This window comes from Phalacrocorax carbo, chromosome 1, assembly GCF_963921805.1.
Source record: "Phalacrocorax carbo chromosome 1, bPhaCar2.1, whole genome shotgun sequence".
In the NCBI taxonomy this organism is placed as follows: Eukaryota; Metazoa; Chordata; class Aves; order Suliformes; family Phalacrocoracidae; genus Phalacrocorax; species Phalacrocorax carbo.
Window position 1 is genome coordinate 74,647,817 of NC_087513.1, and position 21,377 is coordinate 74,669,193.

The window sequence follows — 21,377 nt, forward strand, 5'->3', positions numbered from 1 at the left end:
TGCAAAAAAAGTTGAAAACTTTTTTCCTTCTTCAGCTGTCTCTCAAATGGGATTTTTTGATCAAAGTCTCCTATGTTCTGCTTGCAGAATTTGATGCTATTATAGGTTGCATTTTTCAATCTAAGAAGCCTACTGTGCTTAGAGAGGCCCTTAATAATTTGCACTGACCCATGATTAGTTGCTGAATAATCATTTTTCTTCTGATATTATATGAGGATTATGCTTGTTTGTCAACAGGATTAGCATTTTAACAAAGTTTTTTATTTTTGTTGGAACTCTGTATAACTGTAAAAAATCACATTTCCAAAGTCCTATCATAATGTTTATTCAAAATGCATATTTCTGATCCATTATACTCATTAGGGGATTAATTTAAGTGGCGGCCAACGACAGAGAATCTGTGTAGCTCGAGCACTCTATCAGAACACCAACATTGTCTTCTTGGTAAGAATTTTCTTTTCACATGGAGCATGGAAAGTTAGTAATGAAACTGTTGTTCCTCATATTCAGCTTTAGAAAAATTTACATTAGATTTAGAAAACTATAGAGACTTGTATTCAACCCCAAATACAAATTAGAGAGATAGGAAATAAACATTTCCCTCACCAGAAGCAGTATTAGTACATACTGGGAGACTGATGAAGGTGGGATTTCCTTCAGAGATTAATAGTGGAAGAGTAGAACAGATTGTCTAACTTCTGCTCACTTTCAGTCGTGACATGCTATCAACATAGCCCCACTGAAATCAGCAGGATTTCTGATAATGAAAAGCACCATAATGCAACTACTTGTGAGCAATGAACAGACTGAGGGTTCAGCACTCCTGTGGAGTGCTGTGGATTTGGACAAACTCCGTTCTCTGTTACTAGTTTCAAGGCATGTCAGGAATTTCAGGAGGCTACTGCTCATTAAGGAGCAGTTTGAGCCGCTTCAAAATTAACCAGGGCCTTCTGTTCTTGAAGAAAAGCGTTTGCATATTAATACCCTTATCTGAATGTTCTCTTGTTGCTAGCTACCCACTCAAAGTGAAGACCAAGCACATCTGCACTATAGTTTGAAGGAACTTAGAACAGTTCCTAACTCTGCTTTGTCTTTCTTGTGCCAGTTTCCCATCAAAATTAGGCCCAAGCTTGGCTCTGGATCCTGGCATCTTCAAATTTGGATGGGAAATTTCAGTTCTGCTGTTCCTGATCAGCATTAGTCCACACTCTCAGTGTGGCACCAGCACTGTACACACGTAGACACAAAAAAATTAACAGAGTCCATTGCTATGAACAATGGATTCTAGCTCACTGTTTTGTGGTTCAACCCTCTCACTAGGTCTTGGTCATTAGAGAGATATGAAACATTAGTAACGGCAGATGATTTCTATTTTTAAAAAACTCTTGAAAGACATAAAACTATTTTTTGTATCCTGTTCTAATATTTTTTTAATTTGGTTTGATTGCAGGATGACCCATTCTCTGCACTGGACATTCACTTGAGTGATCATTTAATGCAGGAAGGGATTTTGAAGTTTCTGCAAGAGGACAAGAGGACTCTTGTTCTGGTGACACATAAGTTACAATATCTACCACATGCTGACTGGGTAAGAGAAGAGATACCATGATGCAGATTTGCTAATGATGAACGTAGACTTGAAGTTAGCACCATAACGCTTGATGAGATCACTACTTTTCTCTGTAATAGAGTCCCTGCTTCTCCATTCCGTATGCCATGTGGCTAACTGCTACTTTACATAACATGAATTTTACAGCAGAAGAAACTATTTTATTGTTACATTATTTGTGTACATTTTTTGATTGAAAGCCACCAGAGAATTATGATTTAATTACAAATATGACAATTATTTATTATGTCTTGTCTATGCTTTTTACAAGTGCAGGTAAGCATGGTTTATAGGAGTTTCAGTTTATGAGCTGTGTCAACAAACTTAAGAAGTTATTAATAAAACATTGAATAAAAAGAACACAGAAATTTGCCTAACAGTATTCTCACCAATACTGAAATACTGAGACATGTCTTGTAGGATCCAGGTCAATGATTATGGTACCTATGTTGCTGAGTAGACCTATTGGATGCTTTCTCCCCTAGATCATAGCAATGAAGGATGGGATGGTGCTTAGAGAAGGGACACTAAAGGATATCCAAAACAAGGATATTGAGCTATATGAACACTGGAAAACTTTGATGAATCGCCAGGATCAAGAATTGGAAAAGGTAAATACGAGCATTTGGGCAAGGATGACATTTCTGAAAAGAAATATTTTTCAGTTAATTTCTAAAAAAACCCAAATCATGTCAGAAAGCAGGTTTTAAACTAGACTTTAGGGAAAAAATACATGAACTGCAAGGAAGTATAAGGAGCAGAACAGATTGTCTAGGAAGTGTGTGATATATCCGTCATGGGTGGTTTGTATGGACACGTTAGGCAAACATCCTTTTAAAATGTGGTGCACAACTGATCCTTTGCTGGGGCAAGGGGCAGACTAAGAAACTTCCTCAATTATCTCTTAACCTTTTATTCCGTTATTGCCATGAGCTTTTAAGATTCTCTAAAGACTATTTTTGAAGTTTTTATCATTCCAGAAGAAAGGGGATGAAAGAATGGAAAAAGAGAGAGGGAAAAAGGTAGAGAAGGTGGGATTTTCTGAAAGATGAATCCTAAAATACTGTGCTTTTGCATTCTGTGAGCTAAATCATCTGAGTAGTCTCTTTGAGGTTACTATTGGTGCTACCACAATGGCAGACAGCTAAGCTCTCAAATTAATAAATAAGTTTTCCTGTGACAGGATATGGAAGCTGACCAGACTACTCTTGAAAGAAAAACTCTCAGAAGGGCCATGTACCCAAGAGAATCCAAATCACAACTGGAAGATGAAGATGAAGGTATGTTTCATCATTTCACTTTATTTATTCTATTACCATGTATCATTGCCTTTCCACTTGAACTGCTGGCAGTTCTTAGCAACAAAGTATGAGGATGTTCATGACACTTGGTAATAACAGTGGAAAGTTCAATACTTCAACTTGTTTAGACTATGACTTGTTTAAGGGATTCTCCATAGATTTCTCTAAACATTGTGCAAGGATAAGGTGTACCAAAACAAGGTGATATCTTTGCTAACTCATACTGCCTGGAGGTAGTGAAGGGTGAGACAGAAGTAAAACAAAGGTAAGAATTGTTATTCATGCAAACTGAGGTAGCTGTGTCTAGTCATTGGTACAATAATGTTAGATCATCTGTATCCCTGTGCCCCATGAGATATCTGTTCTGGGTCTTGATATATCACTACGTGATCAAACTTGTAGCTATTTTCAATTCCATTTTGGATACATAGTTAATCTGCTATTTTTCTAGCTAAGACTATTCATGGGAGAAATCTTAGGCTTTGTTCTCAAGCTTATCTTCTTGTTCCCCACAAGTCTTGGTGGTCTTAGAGGCTGCAGATTCAGATTTTACTTTTAAAGTGGGTGGGCGGCAGAGAGGAACGCACAGTTGGATACTGGAAGCTGGCAACATGACCCATCAGGAGCATCCCTGGGATGCCAGACCATGCCTAAATAGAGTAGTCAGTCCTGGCAAGCAATAAGTTTGTGCCAGGGAAGAGAAGAGGTGAGCTGTAGGCTTCACCTTAACTCAACAGGTGCACTAATTGCAGGGATTATCTTGGTGATGTTTATCACAGAACGCAAACTGGCTATTAGCAGGCTTTCAGCTGCTGCCTTGCGTTTCATCTGGCAATGCTCATGATGGATTGTCATCTTAAGTCATAGGTCTGTAGTTCCTGGATTGCTCTATTTTGAAGATATTTCCAATCACTGCACAATAGGCAGAGCTGAACCCCAAAGGCCCTGAGATGGAAATATGTTGGCTTCATATTTCTTTGGCAGAACTGAGTGGAACACCTCTTACTATGTCCAGTCATCAGTGCACTTTATCAATTAAATTCTGGGAGGAGTTTAAATTGAGGTCATTCCCAAGCTCCTCCTTGTGGTCTCTGCAAGAAAGCCTTGCCAAAAACCTCTATCTTCTTTGTGGGGAAAGATAGAAAACATGGGGGGGAAAAAAAACATGTCTGTATAATCTACAGAATGCCTGCAAAAAGCATAATTAAGATCATAAAACATGTATCAGTAACTTCAGGGCAGAAATATAACATGACATTGCATTCCAGGTCATCCACACTTACTATGTGACATAGGGGACATACACAAAGGCTCTGTGTCCCAAAAAGTGCAAGACTTCAATTTTCAAGAAATCACTCACTAATAAGTTTTTAATGTTCAAAATCAGAAATGCTGTCAGCTCAGGGCTGTCAAGAGCAGGTCAACATTTCTCTTCCCCAAGTGCAGCCTGTACGGCTGTGATGTATATTTTTATTACCTGGAAAAAAGATTATTTTTAAATGTAATGTTTATGTACCTATGAAAATATATTTCCCATAGTAGAAGTCTTCCACCAATTGTATTTCAGTGTAATGTGAACAATTATCATACAGTCAAAGAAGGACTAGAAGAAATGTTAATTCCACAGCTGTACCCTTTTATATAGACAAAACTTTAGTAATCAGGAATAAAGTAAAAATGGAGTTCTTTCCTTCAACAGATGACAGAGCATCTGAATGGAAAGCTTTGGAAAGCTTTCTAGAAACTTTATTGATGATAGTGACCCAAAGTGTTCTGCTGACCGTATAATAAAAGCAACTGAACAGGTTGGGAAAGACCTAGTCTTTAGTACAAATAGCCAGTACTGAATACCTGACTTACAAAAATATTTATTACCAAAACTGTAACTAGCCAAAGACTTACAGTCTATAGAGTTGCCCAAAGAGCACAGGGAAAGTCTTCTGAAAATATGTTTTTAAATGACAAATTTAATTTTGCCATTAAAATTAAAATTCAAAACAAAAAAGTCAACCAAATCCAGTAAGACCGAGTATAATTCTTAGTACTGAATCCAAGCTAACTTGATCAAATTTCTGAGTCACAGAGGAAGAAGAGGAAGAAGATGAAGATGATAATATGTCAACTGTCTTGAGGCTCAGAACAAAGATGCCATGGAAAACCTGCTGGAGATACCTAACCTCTGGAGGATTTTTCTTGCTCTTTCTGATGATTTTCTCAAAGTTATTGAAACACTCAGTTATAGTGGCCATAGACTATTGGCTTGCTACGTGGACGTCCATGGACAATGGAAATGAAGTCAGGAACATTGATAATGCTAACAGCACAAATAAGGTGGGACATATCTTAGAGCTTGGCAGGGATAAAAAAAAGAAAAAAACGTTCTAAAGTAATTATTTGCTGTTCATCTAGAAGCCAGCTAGATTAGAAAGACAGATAGAGTACAATTGATTATTATACAGGATGGATGAATTGTTTATGATAAAACATAAGACAATTCAAATTTTATCAATCTTTTCAATCATGCAAAGCTGAAACAGAAGCACGTCTGAGGTAAGAAAAATGATTGACTTTTCAAAGGAAGGAATCTCACACTAAACTTTTCCATCTGGGTTTTTTTAACACATAAATCAATTGCCCCATTTTCCTAAGTACTGCTTTCCAGTAATGTCCTGCCAAAAAAAAAAAAAAAAGGTCTTCAAATGTACTACTTCAATACAACATGTTTATAGCTGTAAATTTGACTCATATACTAATATCTCACTGAAAACCACTTAGTAAACTTTCAGAAGGCTTAAATATGTTATAGTCCTGGCAGATTAGTTTAGGATTGGCTCTGGGAATTTTAGTGGTGCTTGAACTTAATAAAGTGGAACTTTCCAGCGTCTCTCAAATGCCTTAATTCTTGAGAGGTTCTACTTTGGTTGTCTGAGTTTCTTGGATAACAATTTGCATACTTTTGTATTTGTCCAGTTAGTCTCTCTTCACAGTTCTAAGTATTATCACTTGAAGGTCTTCAAGGGATCTACTCATCAGTAGGTGAGGGATCTCAGAACTGCCAGATCTTCTAATTATGTGAACTTAATGAATTGCAGTTCTGTCATAGTTCTTTTATTTCCCAAATGTTATATTGATATAATTCTGTAAGATAAGTGATGTGACATACTAGCTGATTGGTACCAGGTACCATGGGAACTTCCTAGTAGAAAAGAGAAATGTGTGTTTATTTCTAGGATTGATGTATTTGTCATTTTATTAGACTTCTCATGTAGCTGTCTTCAGCACCCTCTCTGGAGCAGGGATTGTCCTTTGCCTCATCACATCTCTGACTGTGGAGTGGATGGGCCTCACAGCAGCCAAGAACCTACACCATAATCTCCTCAACAAGATCATTCTTGGACCAATCAGGTACAGCAAAAATAAAGTTCTTCCTGAAAATCTACATGGCCAAAACCTGTCCTGGTTTTGTAACTAGGAGGATACTCCTGTGAAGAGCTCTTGTAATTGCCCTGTTTTCTTCAAGGCCTCAAAAAGTGAGAATAACTAGTCAAGTGAGCCAGGGGGCTGGGGGTGGGGTGGTGAAATTCCATGTCAGAACATCTGACATTCATCCTCCTTTTTTATCTGGCTGAAATGTGTCAGGTAGCTGGCACCCTCTTCAAGGCTGGGGTGCCAAGGAAAGCTTTGAGTGCAGTTCTAGCTCCAGGACACCCACCTCCAACCCCGAGCAATGGGCATGGGATCAAATGATGTGGACAAGTTTCTTCTGATGGCCAGAGGCAGGTTCTGTGCACAATAACCACAGTCTCTCACAGGCAGCAGGGTGGCCAAAAGGACGCCTGGATAATGAATACAGTTATCACAGTTCTTTTATTAAATGACTGAGTCCTGGTGCCCAGTACCATGCAGGGGGTTGAGTAGTGGCCAGGGGCAGACTCTGATCTTTGGAAGGGATCTTAAATCTTGAGGGAGTGTGGATGAAAGAGCAGGGGGCAAACCAATAGCTTTTTGGAAGAGGAGACTTAAAAACTGGGGGTGGGGGGAGGAAATGCCAAGAGAAGCATTTGGATAATCAGGATGCAGACATTATGATGTGTTATGTTATTCATAATTACAGCTTGGTCTTAGAAAATGTCTGAACACAGAACTGTGTTCTGTCTGACCGTGCTTTTTATCCAAAACTGGAATTCCTTTTCAGGTAACATTTCGTTTTTAATTTGTTCAACAGGTTTTTTGATACAACTCCGTTGGGGCTAATTCTAAATCGCTTCTCTGCTGATACAAATATCATTGATCAGGTAGATGTACCAATATATTCTGTTTTATTTCATCTTGGCTTTGTAAATTTTCACTTAGCTACTGAATAAGTTGATGTATTAAAATATTCTGTAGAGAAAGGCATAGCAAAAATGGGCTCTGGGAATGATACAAGCCAAATTCAAAATAGAAAGTACAGATGCATTTGTAGTAATGAGGGCAGGTAACCACTAGAATAAACATGGTGGGAGATGGTGGCTCTTAACGTCTTCATATGCATACTGGTTGCTTCTGCTGGAAAATCTAGATTAGCAAAACACCAGATTTTGGGCTAAAAAGAGGAAACAGGGTAGAATATAACAACTTTAACTGTATGGGAGTACTTGTGACAAATAGATGTTCCATGCTGGCTGGTACACATGTGAATTTAGAGCATTCAGGAAGAGGAAGGGATGCTTTCACTATGGCTGTGAATTAAAATATTTGGATGAGTAATAATCCTGAATGTAAGGGTGATGGGAACATGGAAGGAAAATTAAGAGGCTCTGAGAAATAGCATGCTGTTTCTCTAAATATTTGGGATATCAAGAACAATTTCTCTTTCTTGCCTGTTATATGAATGAGGTGGAAATTACTTCTATTTCTCCGTGACCTTTGAAACACTGACCTTTAGAAAAAAACCTACTGACTCATTTTTTAACTTCTGCATATTTGAGTAGTAGACCCACAGAAAAATAAAGGCTCCTGACATAATTAGAATATCAATGAGTGCATAGTGGTATCATTCCACTTTCCCTGTGGTCCCCTATAGGAAAAGGCATCTCATGGTACTACAGGTGACTTTTGCCTTAAGTTTGTTTTTTGTTTCACTCTAGCACATTCCTCCTACCCTGGAGTCTCTTACGCGTTCCACCTTACTCTGCCTGTCAGCCATTGGAATGATCTCCTACGCCACTCCATGGTTCCTTGTTGCCCTTGTGCCTCTCGGGATAGCGTTTTATTTCATCCAGAAATACTTCAGAGTTGCTTCCAAGTACGTATTAAAAAACTGTCCTGAAAATTTCTTCTAAAAACTTTGTACATAAGATATGTGATTGAATGTGAGGTTATAGGAGCTAGTATAAGGGGAAAATGGCCAAGGCATCCTGCTTTTGATCCTGAAGTATGAGTTTGAGACATACATTGGAGGATGTTTCCAGCTGACCTGACTACAAATGGGGTATTTGGGGAAGTAACGCTAATTGCATCACTTTTGTACACTGTTGGCTATAGAGTCAGATGAGCATGAAGTTTGTTAATCAACTAAGCCAGCTCGCATCTGGTCAAAGCTCCTCTTTGACCTTTTGAGGGTTAGCAGAGAATGGAAAATAACTTCCTGGATTAACATCAGTCACAGCTTTTCATATTAGGAAAAAAAAAAATCCACAGAAAGTAATTTCCATTTCATATTCAGAATGGTTTGCTGGTTATAAAAAGTATAGTTTTTCAGCAAAAAGAGTGTCATGATTTCTTGGAGTCATGTTTCTAGTGCTAAATCCATTATATAATTCAGTAAAATATCTTAAGCAAGCCTGCTGAAGTTTTTTCCTAAATTCAATCAGTAATGCTTTATTTTTTTATCAGCCAAATTTATGCCTGGATTTACTCTACTTTCTGAAACATAAGAACACCCATCAAGGCACCTGCTAACCTGCAGGGAGGCCAAAATGACCTAACATCATTAGCAACGGTCACTTCTGGCCCTGTCTTTGCAGTATGCACGTGGTAAAGCATTAACTGGTGTTTGGTAGCATCCATTTAAGAGACATGGTGATTTTCAACTCACAATTGACTCATCGACAATACTATTATTTAGGTAGGCTGAGAAAGAATTGTGTCAGTTATTTCCCTTAAATCAATGGAGCAGGAGGGGCACTGAGCAACATATCAACAATTTAGCTTCACTTTAGCCTACTTTTCATCAGCTTTCCTCAGAATTTCCAAGGACATTTATTCATAAGAAAACTCTATAATCAGAATTCACAAAACAAAAATGTTTAATTCTGAAATAATTTGCTTAAATTCCTTGAGATTTTTCGGAAACCTCATTCTTTCCCTACCAGGTTTCCAAACTAATGCTGTATGTGGCAGTACACCAGGTCTCAAGGTGGCTAAGGAATCAGGAGGCCTGGTTTTCATTCTTAAATACATTATGGTCTTCTGAGTGTTACTCTGTCCTGCTTCACATAGCAGTGCACACTGTTTTAAAGTTCTTACTTAAAATAAGAAGCAGAGTAGGCAAAGTCTGATGTATTAGACCCCAGGGAAATACTACAGTTTCTCTCTCTGACTTTATATGTGAGAGTAAGGTCTCCATATGACTCCAAATCTGGTTTTCCCACATGCTGTACCAATACCACGCCAGCTAGTGAGAAGTTGATCACCACTGTACGTCAGCACACACACAGACATGCACCCATTGGCTCTGCAATCACTGACCTTCTGCAAGTCCATAACTACCTCATTTGTTTTATTCCCTTACAGTTTTCTGGGAAAATCTGTATCAGCAAATGGTTGGGGTTTTTTTTTTGTTTGGGTTTTGTTGGGTTTTTTTGTTTGTTTTGTGTGGATTTTTTAAATCTCTTTAAATTAAACTCTTTTAAACCACTTGTGAAGAATCCAGGGTTGACTTGTGTTCTTTTAATCCAAATCAGAAATTAATAAATCCAATTTATTTCTAGAAAAAATAGTATTGGGAAATGAAGGATGAAGGAATAGCTTCAGCCAGTATTTGTAACTTAGTTGCATGCAGTACTTTCCAGGCATATAAGCTTCACTAATTTTTAGAAATGCAAATATTTACAGTATTTCTTGCAGCACTTTGACTCTTTGTTGTATTTTCCATTACATCTCTCAGAAACTTCTGTGTATTTTCCATCATAAATTTGAAAGTGAGCATATTTATCATCAAAACATAAGCAGCAAATTCAGTTCTGTATACTGTAACATTCACCATCATGGAGCAGTTATTTCTCCTGGCCTATCTAATACAGTGTGCAAACATAGTAGGATTTTAATAAAGAGTTTAAATATCTAATGATCTGGCCTCTCTTCTGTATATACAACTGGCTGCTATGCCAATGGCAGAGTGTTACAGAAAGATGTATTTGTCTCTGTGGTTTCGAAAACGTTCCTTTTTCAGAAGACTGGAACTTTTTAGACTTAAATATCATCGCTCCATTGCTGAATAATTGAGGAAATTTCTCATTCATGTTATTTCTCTGTCAGAGCTGTCTCTGTTTCAACCAATGTGATAATGTTAATGCTAAAAATAGAAGGTCTGCTATAGTATGTTGTATTTTACAGCATGTCGTGGTGCTCAGAGATACTCAAAATCAGGCAAACTTTTTATGGAAAGGCACCCTTTTTGTTAGGCCAGCTTATACAGTTGCAGTAAAATAGATATGCTTGGAAATAACCAAACTCTATTTTATACCTGATGTAAGAGCCACAAATAACATGCTATGAAGTTGAAAATCAACTGTTCTGAATTTATGTTAGTTGTAGTAGTTAATAAATTAGAATGTTTGAGAATAAAAGGTAATTAGGATCTGGCTAAAAAAATGGACAGCAGGTTTTTATCCAACAGAGGTGTGATAAAGTCATTACCGCTGCAGGAGAAGGAGAAGCTTAGCTGTGTCGAAAAGCTAGATCTGTGGAGGTTGCTGGAGATGATTCAAAGGATCCAATGGCAAAAAAAAAAAAAAAAAAAAGTAATATTCCCATGTCAGTGACTTTCTATACTATAGATATACTATTTTGTGTGATCCTGAAAAGAATATGTGCCATACATAAAATGTCTGTTCTTGTCTGTTATGCCGTAAAATTTCTACAGACAGAGATGTTTACATTGTAATGGCTGCCTGTTGCTTTTCGTGTTCCCAGAGACCTCCAGGAACTTGACGACAGCACCCAGCTACCTTTACTCTGTCACTTCTCTGAGACAGCTGAAGGCCTTACCACCATCAGAGCATTCAGGTCTGTAAAATTATTAGAGAGAGGCTTGGGTTCTGCTCTGGCCCGTGCAGCTCGTTGGACCATGTCTGAGGGCAAATTATTGGATTTGGTAGACTTTAATTACGCTATCTCAAAATAGGGAAGAATTTTTTTCCTGTTGCTTTGCCATGTCTCTAAACATTTGTGCATATTTTCATTAACACACTAATTTATCTGTACTGGTTTTCCACTGAATTGAAGATGGTGAATTTTTTAGGGTACAGTATTTAAACTCCTAAGGTGTTTTGTTTATTCGTGCCTTACTTCAGCAGCAGGGAGCTCCCCTGTGCCAGGCAGGCACGGGCATCACTCCTTCAGACCCCTGTGCTATATCCCACAAGCTGTGCTAGCCAAGTGCCCCTGAATAATTTCTGTATTTAACCCACTCCTCAGGCAGGGAAACATCATTATAGGATTCTTCAAACAAAAGTCAGTATGCAACTAAAGGGACTTACCAAGAAAACTATGGCAGAACAGAACTAGATCTTAATATTGTAAACATTTGTCAATGAAAACCGAAAAATAAATTCCAGAGATTCAGAGAATTTTTCCAACTTTCCATGCATATACTCTTCTTCTCTACTTGCTATATGAAATATAGGCCAAATTCTCCTTGTATGTTCACTACATTATAGCTGGCATGACTTTGTCAAAGTGCCAGCTTGATGTTGTCCCCCAGTAAGCGTAATTTGCACTCATTCTGTACACTGTAATATTTCAAACTGGTGTGGATCGCACTGCACTGCTATTCACACATGTATCTGTTCAGCTTAAGACAGCTTCATGATTTCAAGCTAGCTTTAGGACCTAGGCTATTAGTTCAGAGTGCTGCAGTAAGGAGTGTGCCAGGACAAGCAAAAATGTTGCTGTGTGGAAGAGATGTGAGCCAGTGGTCAACAAGAAATTTGTAACAAGCTTTATCAACCAGAATGCTGTATTCAAACAGTAAGTCATAATTAAGGCCAGATGCTGATATATGCTGGATGCTTCTTGAGAGGTTCAGAGTGGCCTTTCATCACGTTATCTCCTGAGAAAGATGAAGGAGCTTAGCATTTCTTGGGAGTCGTTCAGCTCTTGTTTACCTTACAAAATGACAACGTGGGCTTGGACGGCAGAGAGCAAAAGGCAGCCCTAGGGAAGGACTAGGCATCGTGACCATCACTTGAGTTTTCCAGGATCTCTGGTGCTAATCAAAACCATTTCATTTCCCTGTATGTCCTCCACTGTCAACCAAATCCAAAATCTCCAGTGTTTTTTGTTAGCAATCTCGTATTTACTAATAGTTCTGTTAGTTATTCTCTGCGGTTTGAGTTCAGTATGTTCCAGGATAAAATAGAGCAGCCCCTCATATAACTTACCACAAAGTAGCACAGTTGGATCAAGAAACAATTTTAGTGACCTTTGCTGTTTGTCATCTGACAGGATAAAAGTCTAAAACTGCCCAGAAGATGAGCTGGATGTGGATGAAAAGATACAGATTGAGCATGTCAGATTTTCCATTAGGAAAGCAGTTTTGCTGCCAGAAGCGCAGACAAGCAGAATATTCAGTGCATCTTTGCTCCTCCCAGTGTCACTTGTTACCACTTGCTGTTTTGGGGAGGTTGCTTGCCATGTTTACAAGATGTACAGAGGGAAATAAAGTATCAGTGGGAAAAGGGAAAAAAAATTAAAAGATGTTTCTGGCAGAACAGTGGTTACAGGTGCTTCACAGCAGGGCTTTGAGGTTTTGAAATGGAAGAGCTTGCCATGGTAAAACAGACAATAAGCTGCTGAATGAAGTCTGGCTAGTTTATTCAAGTGAGGGTATTTAACAGACAATAGAATATGCAACTATGAAACAGCAAAATGGTTTCCATGACTGCAGGTCATATCTAAAGTACTGCAAGGCACCATGAGTTTAATGCACTTACACCAACAGAGATTTGCCCCTCCATCCCCATAGCGTACCTCTGCTCTTAGGTGATCAGTCTACAGTCTATGTTAGTTGAAGCCTTAGAGGTGTCACTCCCGTTGAAGATCCCTGCAGCTGGCCAGGTAACTTCTGAAATCAGATTTTAAGCTAGTAGCTTGTGAAAAAGAGATAGGCCATGGCAGGATTCACCTGTGAGATGACTGGAGGGCAGCAGCAGCCACAGTCCACAGCTATAAAAGCAGATGTACTCTGGGAAGTGAAACCTGTCCCTAGCACCCCGACACTGCAGTCTCTTTGAGGGGACAGGCTCTGATCCAAAAATCCAGTCCACTATAATTGCTTGTCGAACAAATTCCTCCTTATTGTGCGTGTAGCTCTGCCTGGTTGAGGCGAGCCCTGGCAGCAGTTATGGGTCCTTAGGGAAGAGTTTTTAACCCAAAGTTCGGCAAAGGCAGAAGGGCCAAAAGTTTTGGTTTGGGGGGGAGGGGAGGAAGAGAGGAGTTTAACGCCTTATCCTTTTGTGTCTGAGTGTGTAATGTGTTGTAATATAACAACTTTGCTCTTGGCAGGCACGAAGCCAGATTTAAACAACGTATGCTGGAACTAACGGACACGAACAACATTGCCTACTTATTTCTATCGGCTGCCAACAGATGGCTGGAGGTCAGGACGGTACGTTCAGTTTAGTCCCAGCCATGGTTTTGAAACCTTGGAAGCAAACAGAGACTTTGCCTGATGCAGAGAAGATAATAATGATAATTAATCTCGCGATGAGATTATACACGCTGTTCCTTAAAATAGATCGGGATTGTTTATGTTATACCCATAGGGGTTTTTTCAGCTTTCTTGGCCAGGAGTAAGAAAATACAAGTCTCCCTCATCTTTTGCTGTTGTGAAGTCTCACGTCTGAAGAGAGTGCAAGAACAAACATTTATGTAACTTGAAATAAGGCTTTCTCTACTACTGTGCAGCATCTGCAGACCTGCTGTGGCAGGAACTACTTTCAAAGCAAAGCATGACTTTTAAGTAGTTTTTTGAATTGTGTCATCATTCTGCCAGCATTGTTTCAGGCATCATTGAGCTTCCAGGTCCTGAGGTATCTGCCCAGCAACAGGTTTTATCCCACACCTGTAATTTAGAGCCTCCATTTGCAATGCCTTTACTGCAGCTGTGAGCCCATACGGTGTGATTTACAGTACTGTTCAATACCATGAAAGATGGCAGAACTAGACTCCAACTGAAAAACAAATGACAGCAGGGCACAATGCAGCCAGTGCCAATGAGACAGGCTTTCCAGGGCCAGCATACGAAGAGGTTCCCTAATGTGCAAGGCAAGAAAAAGCAAGAAAAATCACTGTGATTTCCTTATTCGTCTGACACTAGAGCCGTGACCTGATTCTGCTAGACACAAATGCTAACAGGCATGATTAATCCTCACTTCAAAGGCTGTATTCTTACCTTCATTTCCTGATATGCTGGCAGAGCAACAAAATTGTGCTCAGTTTCTTGTGATGGCACAGCTTTCTCTCATGCATGAAGCTTTCAGCTTCCTACAGTATCCAAGATCCAGTTGAACTTGCTTCCAAATCGCAGACAGATAAATAAAAGTGCGACAACCAGTCCTGGAATAAACTGTGGCAGTGCCTGCTAATGTCTCACAGTCTTAGACTTGCTTACATGTGGAATGGATTTGATCCAAGAATATGCATCGCTTCATCATAGCTTTAGAAATAACGTGGTCACGCCAAGGAATAGTTTATTTAGCTCTGCCTAATGGTACAGTGGTACTAATGTTACTCAAAACTTTGTAGGGTTTAATAGCAACTGTGAAGTCCTGTCCCAGCTGCTGATGAAGACTTGAGACCATTGTGCTTCTACTTCCCTGTAGATGCTAAGTTTGAATCTGTTGTCTGCTCATCAACACTTTTTACAGACAGATGAACTAGGCAGCCCTCATTCAAATCTCAGAGGGAAAGATTCCAGGCAGGATATTATCGGACAGGAAGAAAAAAAATGGATGGAAAATGCTAACCCTGTAATCCAAAGTAAATATAATGCAGAGAGCAGTGGGAGAGTGGGAATACAGCAGTCTCATGAATCAGGCACCTTGACGATTACATGAGGTCACATGTGGCATTCACTTCAAAACTGAGGTACACATCAAGAAGATGGGTTCAAGCTCCTGCAAAGCTTGTGAGAAGTCAGATCTTTCTAATACAGCCTACACAGAAATTTCTGTAAATCAAGTGAGCACCATGCAACAGAGCTGAGATCCTTCAGGTATCTACCTCGGAGCCACTCTCAAACTCAAAGTGCTGTGGCAGGAGCAAGGCTTAGTGGCCTGTTTGCAGCACTGCAACTACACAGCTATACTGCTTTCAAAGTCCATACTACTGACACCCACATGGTGTTTCACTGCAGGTTGTGATTGTATAGCAGGCTTGGGGATGTGCCCCACCATGGGGATGCAGACACCATGCAGTGTCCCATTGCATGATGTAGGCACTTTATGTCAGTCTGCCCACTTATGCCCATAAAACATGCATTACCTGTATAAATTCTACCAAAATTCTTCATGGACTTTGTGAAGTCACTGATGCTTCTCTTTTTTGTGGAGGCAAACCCATGTTTGAGAAGACCTGAAGGAGAGTGGAGAGAGTAGAATTGAATTGTTTTAGTGGTGGGAATTAGGGGTGTCAGTATTACGCCATTCTTATGATTTTTTTTTTTACGTGCTCATTAGATTTTTTGATACCTGTTTTTTTTGGGTGGCCACAATGAGATACTCTAGCCCAGCTGGATATGCAGAAAATACTTGCCTGTTTCACCTGTGTTCAGCAAGTTCCTTTAGAGTGTTTCAGGTTCGGCACCAAAACCCCTGACATTTTCCAGGAAAAACAACCCAGAATTAAGAACTAGTTGTCATTATAGAAATAATCCTTAGTAAAGAAAATGTCCTCTGTATCTGAAGAAACTTTCTTGTTGCTGTGTTTTGATGTTGTCTAGAATCTTTCTTTCCCTCTCTCTTCTTCCAGGATTACCTCGGTGCTTGCATAGTTCTGACTGCGGCTGTCACTTCCATCACCGAAGGGCCTAACTCCGGGTTTGTGGGGCTAGGCCTCCTGTACGCTCTGACAGTATGTACCAAGGCAAAGCATAAGAACTTTCAGACCAACGTATTAATTTTATGATGTTTTTGAAAATACATATACGTGGTTATCTTCCAACTTTCTTAGTCTTGAAAAAAACAATCTTGCAAATAATGGATTTGAGCCAAAGCTGAGAGAGTTCAGGGCAGCTTGGACTTGCTTCAGGTTTTATGAGCCAATTAAAAAAACACAACCATTCCCAGGCCCTGCGTGCTCCCAAGCAGAGCAGGAAAATTAAAAATGCGTAAGAGGACCTGCTGTGCATTCTGCTTTGTACAACACAGTGTTGGTTCCGCCTGTATATGGCAAAACCTGCCAGAAAACGCTATCCCACAGACTGTCACAACCTAGGTAATGTTTAACCAAAGACCAGATAAAATAATTGCTGAAGAACCAGAAATGCCAGCTCTACCTTTGGAAGGAAATTACTCAGATGCACAATATTGTCCACAAAATCCTGAATGGATTTGGGGATTGGGACCTTTGGGGCTGGTAGGCATGGCTTTTCATGACAGGTAGCAGCAGGAAAGCAGAGGAGATGGGGTTAGGAAAGATGAGATCTTGGTGGGATGCTAGCCAATTCGTTTTAACTCTATCATTAGCACTGAGCTGTTTCAGATAAGTCATGGAGAAGGAACAGTGTTTTAGTGTAGTAGGCTGTAAGAGAGGCAGAGGGTGCATCATGAGCATAGAATGAGTATGATCACCACAGAGAGCAGAAATATCACTGAATTAATCATGAGAGCGGGGACAAAAGCAGCATGTCGATAATGGCAGGAAGAATTTTTGAAATCATGGCTGGCACGTCAAAAACCTGGCTGCTTTATAACACTGTTGTGAGGGAGGGTTACGGGTATAGGTCTGACGCTGAGATTTGGCTTTGTACACAAATGCTGGCAAGCCCATGGTTACAACAGAAAGTTCTCGGCAGCTGCCTTAGGGTGGCCTTAGATCCCCTTCATGCCGCTGTTGCAGCATTGTAAGAATCTGCCAGCAACTGAGAATCAGTCCCAGTGCTTCAGCTTCACTCTGAAAACATTCCTGGTAATTCTGCTTCATTAGCAGAGATCTGGAAGCGCCAAGATGTCTGCATCATCTTTGGCTTCTTTGTATTTAGTCTGTATTTGCAAACAGATCATTAGTGTAAAATACTCATGTGCTGAAGCCTGGCATAGCAGAAGAAAAAATGCTGTAGTCACCAAGTGAATACCTGTCTCTCTCCCACCCCACAACACTGATGAAACTTGAAATGCAGTTAGATCATTGCCTGTGTCCCCTGATACAGGTTTTTGTATCATTTCTCTATGGAGCTAAGAGAGGGCTCATGTTTGGACCTGAATGAGAGCAGACTGTTTGTACCAACATTGTGTTTACAGTAGACATACATAAGCTTATTCTCTCCCCTTGTATAAACACTGCCAACTTTCTTGCACAACTGTGATGAAGGTTGAAATAATGGGTAGAGCCTTTTGGATGCCAGGCCCTATTATCAAATCTGCCAGACCTATGATCGCAGCCCGCTACTCTGCAAGCAGAGTTCTGCATAGGGTTTACCTTATCTGCAAATGTACCTATTTCCGTAACTTCCTGGCTCAAAACTGGACACAGAATGAGCTGGTTTCTGAACAAGAAAGAAAATACTTCACACTACCCCCGAGAGTAACTCTGCCTTAAGGATAAAGCAAGCAACTAAACCCTCTAAATTGGCAACAAATGTTATTGCTGAATCTCAGTGAAAATTATGTACTGTATGCCTATTGCATCAGTATTAGGTAAGTGGAAAAGAAGTGAGACTGGGTGATTTATTCATAATAAACTTATTTGGCAAATTCATCAAATCTGCCACAAATAAATGGAAAAACCTTTCTCTGTATGTGTTTGTGTATAGGATGTTTTCACTAAGTTAAGTTTCTAAACCTTTATTCAGGCATGTAAAGGATCTCAATTTTTAAAGGTGCTTGGCAATCAACTGTTCCTAATAAGATCAATTTTTCTTTTTTATATGAGCACCTAAATACAGACTTAAGAAGCTACGCTAGGAAATTGCTTTACAATTTTCAGCCTTAAATGGTCAGTTCTGACTAGAAAGTAGTTTTTCTAAGCCACTAGGTACTGTTAGACAACTAATTATCAAATAGTATCTACTACAATTAATACTTCTACTATTGATTAAATCCTTCTGATTACAAATGGGAATACAAACCAAGAAGGAAATACCATTGAGCTGATAATACATTATTTCGGTTATATTTCTATGCTAAGAACCTCACATTTTCCACAGAGAAAGAGAAATGAATTATCTAAATATGTACAGAAGGAAACAGAAATGAAAAGCCCATCAAATCTTTTTAATATATTTACAGACAGTAAACTTACTTAATCTTTAGTTGTAGTCTTTGAAGGAATAGAAAATACAATATTTTCAAACAATGCTTCCAATTTAATTTTTTTTCTGTGTTTGTGGGCTTAAAGAAGATGTCTTTCAGTACTGATTACTAGATGCTGAAAACAAGAGATTCCCTTAATCGTCAGACTCTAGGTAAAACCTTTCCATAGTTCTCCTTCAAAAAACAAGGATGAGAATACCAAGCACTAACTTACTATGTCAGGGTTGTTTGTGTTGGAGTATGACTGGCTTATTACATATTTGATTCTGTTGCACTGAGTCTTGAACTGTTGTAACATCAGTAAGAGACAAACTATGCTTAGTTAGGCCAAAGACTATTAAACATTTATCCAACCTTTATTTGCAAACAGTTAGATGAACAGACAGAATGCTGAACCCTGAACTTGTTTTCATTTTGTGATGCAGATAACCAACTATTTGAACTGGGTTGTGAGGAATCTGGCTGATCTGGAGGTGCAGATGGGTGCAGTAAAAAAAGTGCACAGCTTGCTGAACATGGAGTCGGAGAACTATGATGGCTACTTGGGTATTGCATACTAATCTTTTTTGGTTTTGATGTGGCAATGTGAAAGCACAGTCAACTTGGTCATGTAAAATGTATATGCCTCTTTGGCCAAAATCTATTCTCACTGACACATAGGAACCTCCACTGATATGAGTGACAAGGATAGCCAAAAGCAGCTATGAAATATGTAGCCCATGTTAGTCAACATTAAAAAAACCCCTACCAAATGCCAGTGAGACAGAGCATGGCCCTGTAGTACAATCAGAAAGTACCAGGGCACAGTTATAGATGGGATGAACAAAACATCCATGTACCTATTCAAAAACCAAAAATATGGATAAAAATTAGAAATGCACCATCTGTCACATGCTTCAAAATCTCTGATCTTTGCAGCAAACAGGGACTACAGGACAGGGGCATGTTAGTAATCAGACCTCAGCAACTCTTCCCTGAACTGCATGTTGCTGTTCATACCCCACATATTTCAAATTGGCTTTGACTGATATTTTAGAAGTGCTTGAAGTGCAAGGCCAAAAAAGCTTGCAGGTCGCAAGCTTCCCTGGAAAGTCAAGCCTCTTAGTCTGGAGACAAAACCTGCCTGTGTATTTGCAAACCGGGATGAAATATGAGCTGTGATGATGTCAACAGCTCATGTTTTAAGACAGTAACAACATCCTTCCTTGCACTGCCCTTCCTGTGCTGGTTACTGACCGAAGAACATGTTAACACTGCGCTGACACTACATTCTTCTCTGCTCGTTTGGCTTCTCCCCGTTTCATTGCCAAGAGCCACTTTATCATTCTCCCTCTCATCTTATGTGTCAAGATCTAGAAGCTAAGTGCTAGCATGCCTGCCAGGCAGTTCCCAGCTCCCCCTCAGCAGGGAAGTCGGGCTCCATTTCTTGAGTGGCTTCAGGAAGGTCCCCAGGCAGGAGAGAGGGGGGAAGGTGAATGTCATAAAGGGTGACCCTCTGATAGCATTCATTTTGGTTTGTTTTTCTGTAACTATTTCAGATCCCTCCCAGGTCCCCAAAGACTGGCCTCAGGAGGGAGAAATCAAGATTGAAAATTTGTGCGTTCGATATGAAAACAACCTGAAGCCTGTTCTTAAGCACGTTAAGGCATATATCAAACCAGGACAAAAGGTACCATGTCAACCAATTGCCTGTCATCGTTCTGGAGCATATCCTTTCTTATTTTGTTTTCTTTTCTAAGGTGGCAGAAGAGCAAGGATAACAACAATTTGCAGTGATGACTATATACATTGATGGTCCTCTCTGAGGTCCCTGGGCATGGGTCAAGAAACTTACACTGATGGCATCTTGTTCTTGTCCTTGTCTGGGATCAGTTTTCCTTCTGAGAATCCCAATTCTTTCCAAGTCCATCTCCCTCACATAGAGTGAGCCTAGGTGGCCAGATGAGATTAGATAAACAGCAGACTGGAACTGCGTAAAAGTGCAAGAATATCTCACATTTCAGCACACAGTGTCATTGGAGTCCAGGTCAAAATGCTGAAGTTTCAAAAATGTGCCTGGGACAAGTCCTCACGATGCTGAGAGGCAGAAAAGAGGAGTGTGCTTGCCATACTCTCTTGGTTTTTTGCCTGGTTTCTGCCACTGGCCATTGGTAAGGACCTTTCTTCTCACCAGTAGGGCAGTCCAGTCCAACTTTTGCAGAAAGACTGGAAGTCTGTTTTACAGCTTCCCTCTATAAGTAAGTAACATCTTGCTTTCTATTGCAGGTTGGGATCTGTGGTCGTACTGGCAGCGGCAAGTCATCCCTATCTTTGGCATTCTTCAGAATGGTGGACATATTTGATGGTTAGTTTTCACTGCAATATATTGTCACTCCTGACCTGCTCCCCTCTTATTTCTTCAGAAGAAATAAGGAGACTTTTTGATAGTTTATAACTTGGCTCTGTGGCTCAGAAGATACTTGATTAGAACGGGGCTCGTTATCCCTGATCCTTCAAAGTATGAAGTGTCCTGTTGTGAATAGTGCTTAGTTCTTCAAGGAAATTTTATGCACAGAATATACTTCTAATTTTTTTTTTTTTTGGCATATGCTTTGAAAATACAATATGCTGGTTTTGAGATAGGAGGAAAAACATATGTAACTCTCTGGAGCCTCTAAATTTCTCCCTAAAGAATAACTGCATTAACTTAGCTGTCACAATGTTAGCGGAATAGAAACTAGAACTTAACAA

The 21,377-nt window shown here is 39.6% G+C and overlaps 1 protein-coding gene across 11 annotated transcripts in view; it reads left to right on the forward strand.

The window, feature by feature from the left end:
* The window catches only part of ABCC9 (ATP binding cassette subfamily C member 9), a 76,562-nt gene that overhangs the window by 48,436 nt on the left and 6,749 nt on the right, over positions 1–21,377 (forward strand). For all 11 annotated transcript variants that reach the window (XM_064460058.1, XM_064460013.1, XM_064460021.1 and 8 more), the window contains 14 exons: positions 364–444; positions 1,451–1,588; positions 2,095–2,220; positions 2,793–2,889; positions 4,994–5,241; positions 6,167–6,315; positions 7,136–7,205; positions 8,040–8,197; positions 11,089–11,181; positions 13,681–13,783; positions 16,147–16,248; positions 19,073–19,193; positions 20,186–20,316; positions 20,913–20,991. In XM_064460058.1, the coding sequence (XP_064316128.1) occupies positions 364–444; positions 1,451–1,588; positions 2,095–2,220; positions 2,793–2,889; positions 4,994–5,241; positions 6,167–6,315; positions 7,136–7,205; positions 8,040–8,197; positions 11,089–11,181; positions 13,681–13,783; positions 16,147–16,248; positions 19,073–19,193; positions 20,186–20,316; positions 20,913–20,991 (1,696 nt within the window). The remainder of the gene's footprint in view (positions 1–363; positions 445–1,450; positions 1,589–2,094; positions 2,221–2,792; positions 2,890–4,993; positions 5,242–6,166; positions 6,316–7,135; positions 7,206–8,039; positions 8,198–11,088; positions 11,182–13,680; positions 13,784–16,146; positions 16,249–19,072; positions 19,194–20,185; positions 20,317–20,912; positions 20,992–21,377) is intronic.